Genomic DNA, 16144 nt, shown 5'->3' on the forward strand with positions numbered 1-16144 from the left:
AGGCAGAAATCCTGAGATGACAGCGCTCCTCTCACTTGTTTCCTGTGCCTTAGGGCTCACATTCTGTGCAGCCCATTCTGTCTAAAAAGAGTTGTTTCACATGTTGTGTCTGGTTTTCTAGGAGGGTAATTCTGGCAAGAAATGGAAATTTCAATTTGTTTTTAAATCTGCTAGATTACTGTGATTAGTATATTGTTGCGTATTTCTATATGTTTTCATATATAGTCTATAATCTGCTATCTAAAGGCCTTCGTGTCTAAATCTGTTGTTTGTTGTTTTTATTCATCCTCATGCATTGTGGTTTATTTCCTTCAGCGCTGTTTTTTTTGTTTGTTTGTTTGTTTTTTGTTTTTTTTTAACGAGCACATATGTAGTTGCTCTGAATCTGCAAAAAAACCTGAGCACCTACATTTTGGATATTTCCCTTAAAAGAGTATTATCATATGACTTTGCCAGGAGCCAGGGTATGCTACCTACCTAGAACCACTTTAGGACCCTTTCAGGTCCTCTTTTTCATCAAGGATTCATCAGCTCATCTTCCCTTTTTAAAATAATGTTATCAACATATGCTCTCAGACAGGACCCTGCCTTTCATATGTGCTTACTGGTCACTGCTTCTGTTGCACTTTTTTTTTTTTGGTCCCATGGATGTTTCCCTGTCTTCAAGTACAGTAGAAAGGCCCCTCACACTATGTAGTGTACCATGGTGCCAGAAGTAGAAACCTGGGTTTCCTGTCCTATTTCATCTGTTGTTGATTCCCTAAGCACATCACTCAAACCTGGAGATCTCACTTGCCCTTGGGCTTCAACTATGACCTCTATTTGCAAGACTTTTCAATGTATACTTCCAGCTTTAACAGTTCCACCATGTTTTAAGTCCCACATTCCTAACTCTTCGTTGGCCATTTCCATCTGCAAATCTGATTTAGACTCAATGCAGTCAAATCAAAATACAGTACCTTTATGTTCTATCTCCACATGTCCAAGATTTTTTCCTTCGATTTACAAACCTCAAGCATTTCAAGTTGGATGAGTTTTTCAGTTTTCCTGTTTGTTTTTTAGAGGCAGCGTCTTGCTATGTTGCCCAGGCTGGAGTACAGTAGCTATTTACAGTCATGGTTGTAGCACACTGTAGCCCTGAACTCTTGGGCTCATGCAATCCTCCTGCCTTAGCCTCCTAAGTAACTGGGACTGTTACAGGTGTGTGCCAGTACCCCTGGCTTTCAAGTTGGAAGAAATTTAAGAGCTCATTTTACAAATGGGGAAATGGAGGACCAAGGACATTAATTAACTTTTTGCTCATCACTTCCAATTATTTCCCTAAAATACCACTTTCATTATGTTTCTTCTCTCTCAAACAACTTCAGTGGTTTCCCTTTTGTCTAATCCTTAGGATGCTTGCAGATTTTATGGTCACAGTGTTTTCCCTACTACAATAGTCCTTTTCTCTGCCCCTGCAATAATCCTTTCAAATAAAGTCTCTCCTTAGCAAAAACAAAACAAGATATTTCAGTGATTTTCCAGTGTTCACAAGATTTTAGCCTGGCACTTAAGGGTTATCAGAATCTGGTTTTATTGTCTTTGATACCAAGATATGAGGCCTCTGCTGTAGTCAAGTGAGTCTGTCTCCCCAAATTTTATTCTTCCTCACATCACTCAGCCTAGAAAGCTCCCGTCCTCATCTAATTCTACTAAAATCCTATCTTTCCTCAAAAAAAAAAAAAAAAAACACTTAAATATCAATTCTCTCTCCAGTTTTACCAAATTGAAATTAATTTAGCCATCTGAACTTTTCAGGCATTTCCTATCTATAAATTCATAAAACGCTTGTTAAATTCTGCTTTGTGTGTGGATTTTTTCTATTTCATGTTCTTCCAAAGTTTCCCCAGGCAGAAAGCCACCGTTCTGTGTTCCCTACAATGCTTAGCACAGTGCCTGGCATTTGGAAGCTCAGTGAAGTTGGCTGAAAGAAGTAAACTCAAGAGTCCCTTACCTTGGTGATGTCTGTGTGGTCTTTGAGCCCGTTGGTCATGCACCAATATCGCCACACATTCAAGGCGTACCGCGTGGCTTTGGTAGTATTTGGGCTTACTGCACTGGTACACAGATCATTCAAGTCATCATTAATATTAAATACAGGAAATTTGTTGAGCTTAGTGGAATAAGCTAGAAATAAAAACAATAAAAGCATTAAAATAATTTGCCATTCCCTTCTTTAGAGAATTACATCTTGGGATGATAAATAACAGAAAACTCTAAAAGACAACACTTTAAAACATGAAATGTCTATTAAAGTATATGTATATCTATATCTATCTGTATATATTAGAATAAGTAGGGAACAATACTTATAGCATGGAATCAATGCAGTAAGCTTGCATTTAATCCCAACAATTTTGCCATATATACTAGCTTATGTACTAATGCAGGCATTCCAATAATAGAAGTATAAAAATAAATGCTGAAAATCAAAGACTGTTCTATCTAAAATTTTCACTGAAAAAATAGCATTTCTATCAACAACAACAATCCAAAGGAAGAAAGAGAAAGCAAATAAAAAATTATATACCCTTAGCACATGAAGACCTATCATTTATTTGTAATTTACATTTTCAAATGTCTTGTGTGCCATCATGGGCAGCCTTGAATTAAACGGTGTTAGCATTTTTTTTTTTTTTTTTGAGACGAAGTTTTGCGCTTATTGCCCAGGCTGGAGTGCAATGGTGGGATATTGGCTCACTGCAACCTCCGCCTCCTGGGTTCAAGCGATTCTCCTGCCTCAGCCTCCCGAGTAGCTGGGATTATAGGCACCTGCCATCACGTCTGGCTAATTTTTTATATTTTTAGTAGATGGGGTTTCACCATATTGGCCAGGCTGGTCTCAAGCTCCTGATCTCAGGTGATCCACCCCCCTCTGCCTCCCAAAGGGCTGGGATTACAGGCATGAGTCACTGCAGCCGGCTCTGTGTTAGCATTTTTTTTTTTTAAGTTTTGTTCACAAAACTGATAGAGAGAGGTGTTTAAATCCTGATTCCACAACCCATCAACCAGCTTTGAATCAGAAGGGAAGGTCAAGTGAGAGAAAAATTGTAGGAAGGAGGAAGGAATATTTCAGAGGGGCTCACATCTCCTCAGAGGAAAGGGAACATGGTTTAACTTGCCATAATTACTTCAGATAAAGACAGGTCTCAACATGTCCAATTTTAAGTGTTGGTTGCCAAAGGAATAACTAGCTCACAACCCTTAGCTGGCTTTTCTTAAGACCCTGTGATCTGCTAAAACCAGGCTTAATCTGTTCAAATTGTAAGTCAAGGTAGAGCATCTCAAAGTAAAAACACTTCATCTAATAGTTCTCACCCTCTCTGGGCTATTGATGAATGTATTCAAACAAGGTGCTAACTGGCTAGGGCTGTGGGAAACAGCAAAATGAAAAATTAATGCAATGACCAAGGTGAAGTGCAAATTGGGTTCACTTTACCTCCCTCACCTCACCTTTCACTGCTCCCTCTGAGCATCTCCTCTATACCAAACTACCAGTCTCCTACCGTCCCCAGGATCTGTCTGCACCAGGACACCCACACTACACCTTCCCCATGCACTGCCTGAGCAATCTTCATATGGTTGTTTTTTGTTTTTTGTTTGTTTGTTTGTTTGTTTTTTGAGATGGAGTCTCGCTCTGTTGCCCAGACTGGAGTGCAGTGGTGCAATCTTGGCTCACTGCAACCTCCACCTCCCAGGTTCATGCGATTCTCCTGCCTCAGCCTCCCAAGTAGCTGCGACTCCTGGTGCCCACCACTCCGCCCGGCTAATTTTTGTATTTTTAGTAGAAATGAGTTTTCATCATGTTGGCCAGGCTGGTCTAGAACTCCTGACCCCAGGTGATCTGCCCACCTCCGCCTCCCAAAGTGCTGGGATTACAGGCGTGAGCCACCGCACCCGGCCTTCACATAGTCTTTGCGCCAATCAAAATACCGTCTTTTTTTTCAATTCGAAATCCACTTTTACATAACCTTTCCTCACACTCACTCAACTCCCTTATTCTCTTCTTCAGTCTATGCCTCACATTTGCTTTACTATTTTTTAGGAGTGTGTTCTCATTGTGTCCAGAAGGTCTCTTCAATTGGTTTGCATGCCCCTTAGGACCATGTCTTTGTGCTTTCAATCTTGATCCTGCCCAGAACTGTTGAACATACTCTGCTTTAATAAATGTTTACAGCAAGAGAGGAAGAAAAAATGCTGGAAACTATCTGAAGCAACTGTGTCTTGTAGGTAGACTTCTCTCACCACCCCATCAACCTGGATAACTCCTATTACTTGTGGGACTTACTTGATATTAATAAAAGGACTCTTGTATAAAATTTATTATTGTTATACGTAGCACTAATTGATGCCTACTATATGCCAAGAGGTTTTACATAAATTGTCTATAATCCATAAGCAATCCCTTTGTTATTCCTGTTTTCAAGGTAAGGAAACTCAGCCTCATACACGTAAGTAACTTCATATATTCACTCATCCAATATTTACCAAGGTACCCTCTCTGTGCCAGGCACTGGGCTGTTTAAATTATGGAGTTAATAAGTGGAAGAGCCAGGATTTGAACCTGGGTCTCTGACTCCAGGCTTGAGTCACTACAGTGAAAGAATCAGGTACTATAAGGATAAAATTCTCAGTAAAGAATGCAATTTAGACAGTAGCTTGTGCTTATGAAAAAATGCCTTGGTCCCCCAAATGTACTCAGATGAACCTTCAAAAAGAATAACTAAGCCTGCTTTGTTTAGATGACCACTATTGTTTCAAACATGATTAGTTATCACATTAAACTGCTAAATAATTTCTTAAAATTTTCTTAAAATCACAGGACAGAGACTATACATTGAAAAAGGAAACCTAAATCCCAGTACACAGTGAAACAAATAAAGAATACTCGTCTGCTTACATAATGGGACAGAAATGATGTGAAAATGATTAAATGACATATATGGTTCGTTCATGATTATATTTATGGATTAAATTTCATTTACTTAATAAACTGCTTTCAAAATTTTGGAGGTAGGAGTTGTGTTATGCTGCTGAGAATATTTTTAAAAGACTATATTGGTGAAGAAACAAACAAAGGTAGTAACTTATAACTGAACACAGGAAAAAGAGGGAACTACTAAACGAAGATGTGAATGATTTTTTCTGCCAGAGGACAGGACAAACCCCGAGCTTAAGGTGAGGAGGAGCTGGGCGTGAGAGAAAGAAGGGACTATGAGATAGTGGTAGTTTAGGCTGCGGATGCCCTTACATCATCTACCACCAGCACAAGTGCTGGCAAGTACGGCTGCGTGAAGTGAGGGATATTTGCTGTGGAAGCCACCCTGAGGGGCCAGAGAAAGGAAAGGGAGCACTGCCTCTGGTAACTCTGGGCAGTCCCATTGGACACAGACAAGGGAAAAAGCAAAGCAGCTAAGAAAAGCAAAGAAATCCCTGAACGCTGCCATCTCTCAAATAACACCTTCCTAGTGTCTATCACTGGGACAGTTCCAGTTTCCCAGCCTGTTGCCAGCTCAGGCACCCTGAAGGAAAGCCTATTCATGAACACTTCTTCAGCCACTTATCATAGCTGCTTGAAGTCCACTTGCAGAACCCTGTGCTCAACCATGGCCTGCAGAAATGAGAGCTCGATCCAAGTGTTATCAGACAGGAGCCTTTAGCAATAGCTAAGGAAATCCCTATCAATTACCATTAATGATCAATCTAGACCTGAATTTTAAAATGTGAGTACATAAGCATCACTTGGCAATGGGGAAAACCAGTAGCATGACAGTCACCAAGCTACGCAAGCAGAAAAGCTAATTTCACGTTCCCTACTCGTCCCCCTGAAAGGAGACTTAATCCGGAAAACCAAAGACAAAAAATTAGACATTTCAAATATATCATTAGAGATTTGAGAGGATAACATCCTTAAAATAAGAACAGTCCTTACTGGAAAAGGAAAAGCAGGAAAACAAGAAAGATCCTGGAAATTTAAGATGATTGAAAAATGTATTTTAAAAACAATAGATGAGCTGAGTACTAGAATGAACATGGCTAAAGGCAAATTAGTGAGCTAGAAGGACTCTTCCCTACAGGGCAGGCAAAGACATAAGAAGTTATGAGGGTGAAGTTAAGAGATATGAAAGACAGATCCAGGAGACTGAATATCTATCCTAAGAATTCAAAGGAAAAACGTGTAAGGATGAAACAAATAATATAAGAAAAGTTCCATTAATCAAAGAAAGATTTGAAACTTTAGGATATTAAGGTTCATGAACTATCAAATAGAAATACTGAAAGAAGACATACATGTAAACATATCTTGGTGAAATTTCCAAAGTCTAAGAACAAAGAAAAAACTCTACAATCTTTTCTGGTAGGCAGAAAAAAAAAAAAAAAAAAAAAAAAAGCCACCAAGAGGCACTAGAGCTGTCAACATAGTGAGAAGAATCAGATTTCTCATCTATAACACCAAATGGCTAAAAAAAAAAAAAAAAAAAAAAAAGACATAGTCTCCTCAGAGTTGTGAGGGAAAAAGACTGTAAATGAAGAAATTTATTACCTACCTAAAGCAGCATTCAAATGCTAGGGCAAAATAAAGATATTTTCAATCATGAAAGAAGTAGCATCCAAGCACCCACCCTATCTTTAAAAGAATTAGTTACAGATATTTGCCGGCAAAATGAAAAATGGATAGAACAAAGGGGAAGATACAGGGTATAAGACATAGCGAGGAGTAAACATTTATTTTTAACATTCAGTAATGTGGCAATAAAGCTGAATACAATTGTTAAAGGACTGTATATTGTATGTAAAATATATCTCATTGAAGGTTTTTTTTTTTTAAGGATTGTGAAATAGATGAAGCATAATGGAATAAAATCTTGAACCAAAAATCCAACACCTGCAATCTATCTAGTAAAAGTTAGAACTGGTTAACAAAAGAAATAAAGAACAAACAAAGAAGGCATGATGTATAGAAAACTTAAATTCATGCACGTGGAGGACTTCCACTTAGGCCTATGATGAAGTCGCTGGTATTATACTCTTCTTCCAGCTGAGAATCAACCTTGATAAAATTCACTGGAACACAGTCAAAGGAACCAGAACTCAAGAAGCAAAAATTACAGAAAGAAGGGAAATACATAGAGGTGATTCCTGCTCTGGTCACCATGTTTTTCTCTTAAGGCATTTGCAGAGCTGCAGTGCAGGACATAGAACCCAAACAGAAAGCAGCAGCCTGAAGTCTACAGCAATCTCAGTGGAACAGGTACATGAACATTCAAGTGCAGGGCTACCAAGCGGCCAGCCAGCACTTGAGAGACTGAGATCCTGGAGGAAGGAAACCACAGAAAAATGAGTTAACACTCCACATATAATTTTCCTTCCAGAAATTGCTGATCTTAAGCCACATATGGAGAAACGATACAGAAAAGCCAAGCAGAAAGAAATCACCAAGAGGCAATTGCATGGCACTGAGGAGTCAAAAATAGTAATTCAGGTGGGGGCCTTCCAAAGAGGAGAGATGCCTTGGACAATCCAGCTTTCATTTGAAATCCAGGAAGGGCTTAACTGTAAGAGTTACATAAACTGGAAATAGATCAGTCTTGACTGCATTAAAGTGATCCACCCACCTTACGTGCTGGCTAGCAGAAATTTAAATCTTTTCTTGAGGAAGATAACATCTTCAAAAGTTTTCATACACAGTGGTCAGCATTCAATAGCAAGTTAACAGGCACACCATAAAACAAGACCAAATGAATGAAAACTAAAAGAAAGATCAGGCAATACAAATAGGCCTACAGATAACATGGATTATTCAAGTTCTCTGACACAAAAATAATTTGAGTATGTTAAAGAAAATAATGAAAAGACAGAGAATTTTACTAGAGCATTGGAATCTATTAACAAAACAGAAATTCTAGAATTCTTTCCTTTTTCTCTTCTTCCTCTTCTTCCCTTTTTTTCCTGAACTATGCACTTTTAAAGTTGTTGGTAGGGCAGGATGAGGTAGACATTTATACCACAGTATGTGTGTATTGACGGAGATGCAATGGCCTCCAGTAAGGGCATGGAGGGCATCTGCATAGGAGAATTGCCCATTGAGGTGTGTTGGAACTTCACTAGGGTGAGAAATATCTTACACTATGGGGGCAATCTGGCAAGCAGTTACAGGGCTTGAGTCAAGAGAAAAAAGTATCCATGGAAGAGCAGCCTGGTATGTGGTGCCATAATCTAAGCAGGTTAAGAAGGGCATCCATGCAGCAGGGGGAGGCATGGGGAGAGGCCCTGTGTGAAGAGTCAGGGCCTGACTGGGGTGAGTAGGCCTTCCATGCATGGGGGTGACCTGGCATAAGGTGTCATAGCCTAAGCAGCATGAAGAAGGCTTCCATGTAGGAGGGTGTCCTAGGATGAAATGTTAAAGGTTGAATGGAGTGAGGAAGGTGTCTCTGGTTGGGAGGATGGCCCAGTGCAGGGTGTTATAGGTTGAGCTGATAAGGATGGCATCTGTATGTATGTGGGTGGCAGAGCACAGTTGGGTGTTGGAGTGAGTGGGCAAGGAAAGTTGAAGAAAGACTGAGGAACAGGATATAACTAAATGCAATACATGATTCTGATTAGATCCTTTTCCAATAAAAGACACTGTTAGGGCAACTGGCAAAACTTCAATAGGAATAGACGTTTAGAGGGAAAGAATACATCAGGGTTAATTTCCTAATTTTGATGATTATATTATGGTTATGCAGGAAAATGTCCTTATTTGTAGAAAAATCACAGGAAATCACTTGCAGGTGATGCTACATCAGGCTGGCAACTTAATTTCAAAATTCGTTGAGAAAAAAATGTTCTCTGTAATACACTTGCAACTTTTTGGAGTTTAAGATTGTTTCAAACTTTAAAAATTATTAAAAAGGCAATAATGAATTGAGAATTCAATAAATGGGTAACAAGCAGGTGTAACACATATAACAGATGATTTGTGACCTGAAAGGTCAATAGAAAACAATCAAATTGAGGCAGAGAGAGAAAAGAATATAGAAAAAATAGAAAAGAATATACAGCAAATAGCAAAATAGACACATGGGACATAGTGAAATGTCTAACATATTTGTAATTAAGAGTCCCAGAAAGAGAAGAGAGAATGGGGAAGTAGCAATATTTTTAAAATATTGGTCGAGAATTTTCCAAAATAAAATACCTCAGTCTACAGATTCCAGAAGCTTTCCTAAGCAAGCAAAATAAATACAAGGAAAACTAAATGTAGGCACATAGAATAACAATGCTGACAATCTAAGTCAAAGAGAAAATTTTCTTTTTCTTTTCTTTCTTTTTTAGAGATAGGGTCTCACTCTGTCACCCAGGCTGGATAGTCACCAATGGTGCTATCACTCATTGCAGCCTCGTGCTCCTGGGTTCAAGAGATCTTCCTGCCTCAGCTTCCTGAGTAGCTAGGACTACCCGCATGCACCACAACACCTGGCTAATTTTTACATTTTTTGTAGTGACAGGGGTCTCACTATGTTGCCCAGGGAGGTCTCAATTTCTGGCTTCAACCGATTTGCCTGCCTCAGCCTACCAAAATCCTGACATTATAGGTGTGATCCACTGTGCCCAGCCTTCTTTATTTTTCTTTTTCAACTTCCCACATAACACTACATTAAGAGAAAATTTTATTTTTTATTTTTTTGAGATGGAGTCTCTCGCTGTTGCCCAGGCTGGAGTGCAGTGGCACGATCTCTGCTCACTGCAAACTTTGACTCTTGGGTTCAAGCGATTCTCCTGCCTCAGCCTCCCAAGTAGCTGGAGTCACAGGCATGCAGCACCACACTTGGCTAATTTTTGTATTTTTATTAGAGACGAGGTTTCGCCATGTTGGCCAGGCTGGTCTTGAACTTCTGACCTCAGGTGATCCACCCTCCTCGGCCTCCCAAAGTGTTGGGATTACAGGCGTGAGCCACCGCGCCTGGCCCAGCATAAGAGAAAGTTTAAAAAGAAACTGGAAAAAAAGGACAAATTACCTTATACAGCACAACATCAGACTGACTGATTTTTCAACTGAAATGATGGAAGCCAGAAAACAGATGATATCTTTAGTATGCTAAAATTGCTACAAGTCTAAAATTTATACTAAGCAAAGCATCCTTCAAAAATAAAGGTAAGGCCAGGTGCAGTGGCTCATGCCTGTAATCCCAGCACTTTGGGAGGCCGAGATGGGAAGATCACGAGGTTTGGAGTTTGAGACCAGCCTGGCCAACATGGTGAACACCCATCTCTACTAAAAATACAAAAATCTGCCAGGCGTGGTCACGGGCACCTGTAATCCCAGTTACTCATGAGGCTGAGGCAGGAGAGTCACTTGAAACTGGAGGAGGCTGCAGTGAGCTGAGATTGCGCCACTTCACTCCAGCCTGGGCAAAAGAGCGAAACTCCATCTAAAAAAATAAAATAAAATAAAAATAAAGGTAAAATGCAGCTGCAGTCACACAAAATAATGAGCAAATTCATTGTTAGCAGTCAAGTGCTAAAAAATAAAGACAGATGTTCAGGCAAAAGGAAAAAAGATGGCAGCAAGTTAATGAGAAAAGAATGAAGAATACTGGAAAGTGTGAATATGTAGGTGATTCTCAACGAATAAGCTGTTTAAAACAATGCTAGTGACGTCTTGTGGGGTTCTAAATATATATAGAATTAACATTATAATAACACAAATAAGGGTAACTGAAGCTAGTTTTGAAAAGTTCTTGCATTGTCCAAAAAATGATGAAAACACAAAATTAAAGTAGATCTTAATAATGCAAGAGTGCATGTTTACATCTGTATGGTAACACTATAAGAAGAATAAAATAATGTATAACTTATAAGTTAACAGAGGAGGAAAATGGGATAAAAAAGACGTGCTTAATCAAAAACAAGGCATAAAGAATAGATGGGACCAAAAAAATGTAAGATGATAGATCTAAACATAAATATATCCATTATTATAGATATTCCAATTAAAAGATAAATGTTGTCAGGCTGGGCAAAGGAACAATATTCAGCTATATTCTCCTGGGGGAAAAATACACCTTACATATAAGAACAAATAGAACACAAAGATTCAAAGCAAAAGGTTGAAAAAAGTTATACCATAGGAACAATAAGCAAATGAAAGCTGGTATACCTATATACTAACAGACAAAACAGACTAAGACAAGAAGTATTACTAGAAATAAAGAGGGAGGTTTTAAAATTCAACAGGAAGGTATATATAACAATCCTAGATTTTTGTATGGATCTGATAACAATGCCTATAGACATAGAAAGCAAAAATTAAAAGAATTAAAGAGAAATAGGCAAATCTATGATTAAGAGATTTTAACCCATCTTTTCCCACAACTGACAAAACAGGGAGCAAAACAATAGTATAGATATAGATGTGAACAATGCAAATATCAAACTGGACTTAACTGATACATAAAGAAGAACAACACACACAACTTCAGAATACACATTTCTTCAAGTTTGTATGTCACCTTTACCAACATAGAAATGCTGGGACATAAAGCAAGTCTCAACTTTTCAAAGGATTAAATAATTCAGAATATGATCTCTAATATAAGTAGAATAAAATGGAAATCAATTACAAGAAGATAATTTGACAAGCAATTATACATTCCTAAATAATAAGTATATTATTTAATATAATACAAAAATATATATGATATATGTATAGTATATACATATAAAATAAACAATCCTTTCTGGTAAAAGAAAAAAAATCAACGAGAATTAGAAAATATTTCCAACTGAATGATAATGACAATACATGTCAAAGTTGTGGGATGCAGTTATTGCCTAAACAGAAAATAATACGATTTAGTGCATAGACTACAAAAGAAGAAAAGGTGAGTATCAACTGTACCAAGAAATTTAGAAGAACAATAAATCTATCCAAAAAAGTAGAAGGAAGGAAACACTACAATTAAGAACATAAATCAATAAAATGGGAAAGAAATTTATAATAAAAAGTAATGTAAGAGATGGATTTGAAAAGACTAATAAACTAGCAAGAAGAAGAGAGAAGGCACAAATTATTGCACCAGAAATGAAAAACATGTTAATTATCACTATAGATCCTACAAATAGTAAAAAGACAGTAAAAAGATACTATGAACAACTTGATTATGTCAATCAATTTGAAAATTTGGATAAAATGGACAAATATCTAGAAAAGCCACAACTCACCAAAACTGAATAAGAAAGGAAGTTTGAAAAGTCTTATACCCATTAGAGAAATGCAGGCCAGATGAGGTGGCTCACGCATGTAATCCCAACAGTTTGGGAGGCCAAGGCGGGCGGATAACTTGAGCTGAGGAGTTTGAGACCAGTGTGGGTGACATGGCAAAACTCCGTCTCTACAAAACATACAAAAAAATTAGGCAGGTGTGGTGGCATCCATCTCTGGTCTCAGCTACTTGGAGGCTGAGGTGAGAGGATGGCTTGAGCCTGGGAGGCAGAGGTTGTAGTGAACCGAGATTGCACCACTGCACTCCAGCCTCAGTGACAAAGCCAGACCCTGTCTCAAAAAAAAAAAAAAAAAAAAAAAATACACACATACACACACACACACACACACACAAAATAAAGAATCTCAAAATAAAACTTCATTCAGGTTCAGATGGGTTTCACCAGTAAATTCTTCCAACTGCCAAACTCTGCTAGTGAACAGAAAAAGAGGGGACACTCACTTCTTTTATAGGACTGCATAACTTTTATATAAAAATAAGCCAAGAACAATACAATAAAAGAAAATTATAGGCCAACTGAGCTCATAAACACAAACACAAACATCTTCAACACACTATGAGAAAACGGAATTCCTACCTCACATCATAAACAAAAAAAAATTCCAAATGGATCACGAATTAAATGTGACTGATAAAACAATAAAGGAAGGAAGGAAACACAGGAGACCAGCTTTATGACCATGGGATAATTACACACTTTTAAATAGGACATCAAAATCACTACCCCTAAAGTAAAAGATTGATCAAAATCACTACCCCAAAAGTAAAAAGTGGATAAACAGAATTCCACTAAAATGAAAAACAGACATTTATCACAATGCAGCATTAAGAGGTGAAAAGGCAAGCCACACAGTGGCAGAAGATGTTGTGGTACATTTATCTGAAAAATCATTTAGAAGGACAAACCCCCATGACACAAGTTTACCTACGTAACAAACCTGCCCATGTACCCTCGAACTTAAAAATTTTTTAAAAAGGAAAAAAATCATTTAGAAGGGAGATAGTCCAATTAAAAATGGACAAAATGGCCAGTCGTGGTGGCTCACGCCTGTAATCCCAGCACTTTGGGAGGCCAAGGCTGGCGGATCACTTGAGGTCAGGAGTTCAAGACCAGCCTGGCTAATATGGTGAAACCCCGTCTCTACTAAAAATACAAAAAAATTAGCCGGGCATGGTGGTGTGCGCCTGTAATCCCAGCCACTCGGGAGGCTGAGGCAGGAGAATCGCTTGAACCCAGGAAGTGGAGGTTGCAGGGAGCCGAGATTGCGCCACTGCACTCCAGCTTGGGCAACAAGAGCAAAACTCCATCCCAAAAAAAGGACAAAATTTGAATGGGCCTTGCATAGAAATATTAATATTCCAGGAAACATAAAATACACTCACTGAAATGTCTAAAATGGAAAACGAAATCTGCAAATATCAAGTGATAGTGAAGATATGGAGCAACAGGAACACTCTTGCTAAGTTGGTACAAGCATCGATTTGTGCAACCACTTTGGACACTAATATAGACAGTATCTACTAAAGTTGAACACACACCAATTCTATGACTCAGTAATCCTACACCTAAATATATATACCCAACAGAAACGTGTACATATCATGAATGTATGAGTATTCATAAAAGCATAATAGTACAACAAATAATAAATGGCCTCAAACTGGAAATAACCCTAGGACCCCATAAACAATGGTATGCATATAAAATTATAAAATATCTATACAATGAATTATTATACGATAGTGACAAGGAGTGGACTACTGGAGTGAACTGTATACAAAAGCATGGAAGAATCTCACAAACATAATGTTAAGCAAAAGAAGCCAGACACGGAAGAGTATATTGAAAGGGTTCATTTATGTAATTAAAAACCAGATAAAATGACTCTATGGTGAAGTCAGTGATTACCTTAGGGAGGTAAGGGAGGGCACATGAGGGAAGCTCCTAGGGTTCGGGTAATATTCTATGTCTCCCTCCAGGTGGTGGTTACAGCAATATATTAGCGTCACAAAAATTAATCAAGCTATACTTCAGTAAGTATAATAAGTACTTCAATAAGTATTGTATAATTCAATAAGAAAACATTAAAAAATCCTTAAAAATTCCTTTAAAAATGTGTATGCAAACCTAAGAAATTAAGAGTTATACCATGAACCTAGATGGGAAGACTCAATATTATAAAGATATTTAATTTCTTTAAGTAATCTTTAAGTAAATGTAATTCTAATTAAAATCCCCCCTTTTCTGTTGTTACTTGTTAGGGTGTTTCTAAAGTTTAAGAAAGTAAACATGTAAGAAAAGGAAGGCAATTTCAAATACAATTGGGAGGACTTGCCCCCCCCCCCAAAAAAAGTGTCATAACACCACTGTAATTTAAATTGTAAATTACTATTTGTAAGTTAGTATTTGTAAGAAATAGACAAATAGATCATTGCTACAGAAGAGAATCCAGAAAAGGTCTGCAAGTATGCAAAGTGAGGGTATAATAAAGACTCTAATTCAAATTGTTGGGGAAAGATGGATTCTTCAATAAATGGTATAATTGGTTGAGCTGGAAAAGCAAAAACAAAAGCAAATTTAGGTACCTGTTTCATAACACACACAAAATCCACATATCTAAATGGCTCTTTAAAAAAAAAAAAAAAAAGCTGTTTCCATAAAGAAGACAGATTTTCATGATTTTGGGATTGAGGAAAGAAAGTCTTTCTCAGCACAACACAACACAGAAGGTATAAAATATAGATGATTAGATGTGAAAAAATTTGGAAAATCCTGCACTGAACAAATTTTAAAAGACAATAAACATAACTGGAGAAAATACTTATAAAACATAAACCAAGGACATATGAAAAGCTCCTACAAACCAAAAGGAAAAATAACTCACTAGCAAAAGGGCCCAGGATATGACAGGCAATTATTCACAGAACAAATACAAATAACAAAATGCATTAAAAAAAAGGCATTATAATTAAAATGAGATATATTTCATTTGCCAGATTATCAAAAATACAAAAAGGTCCATATCTAAATGTTGGCCAGGCTGCTGGGAGCTTGCATTCTCAGCCAATACTGAATGATGTCTACATCAGTACAACTTTTTGGTGGGTAATTTTGACTAAATGCAGAAATACACAAGTGTGCAAAGATAAATGAACAAAGATGATCACCAAAACCCATTAGGAGATGAATAATTAAATAATTGTGCATATATATATATTTACATGTGGTCATTAAAAATTGTCTTACCCTTCTACATGCTAACATGAAAACAGTTCTGCAATATATTAATTTAAAAAGAAAAATTCACTCTAGGACAATATGCATAGCAAAATTCCAATTTTTATATGAAAAATAAAACGATTTATAATTATGTAGAAAAAATTTGGAAGGAGACACATCACATTGGTTAGTGATTAGCTCCATGGGACTTAAAGTTTTGCAACATGAACATATTATATTTGCAAGTTATAAAAATCAATAGGACTTTGGAAATGTATATATAAGAAAAATAAATAAAATCTTCTTTTTATTTAGCCCAGGAATTCCTCTTTTAGAAATGTATCCTAAGGATTTAATCAGAGAAGTATGCAAAAATGTATCCTCAAGGATGTTCTTTAAGCCAAAGTTATAAAAGCAAAAAACTGGAAACAAATCCAATCTAACAACAGCATTTATAAAATAGATTTTGGCACATCTGTGCAATGGAAAAATGTGTAGCTACATAAAAATCTACCCTCAAAAACTAAAGATCTTTTACAAACATACAAAATGGTAACTACAACTAGATTAGTTTTTGAAGTATATTTTTGTAAGGAAGCAGTCCAAAATCAAACAT

The 16144-nt window shown here is 37.2% G+C and overlaps 1 protein-coding gene across 4 annotated transcripts in view; it reads right to left on the reverse strand.

The window, feature by feature from the left end:
* KIAA1958 (KIAA1958 ortholog) overlaps positions 1-16144 on the reverse strand; it is a 209893-nt gene that overhangs the window by 52307 nt on the left and 141442 nt on the right. For all 4 annotated transcript variants that reach the window (XM_063594261.1, XM_034928855.4, XM_055117243.2 and 1 more), the window contains one exon: positions 1994-2166. In XM_063594261.1, the coding sequence (XP_063450331.1) occupies positions 1994-2166 (173 nt within the window). The remainder of the gene's footprint in view (positions 1-1993; positions 2167-16144) is intronic.

Source organism: Pan paniscus, chromosome 11 (genome assembly GCF_029289425.2).
Source record: "Pan paniscus chromosome 11, NHGRI_mPanPan1-v2.0_pri, whole genome shotgun sequence".
NCBI classification, from domain to species: Eukaryota; Metazoa; Chordata; class Mammalia; order Primates; family Hominidae; genus Pan; species Pan paniscus.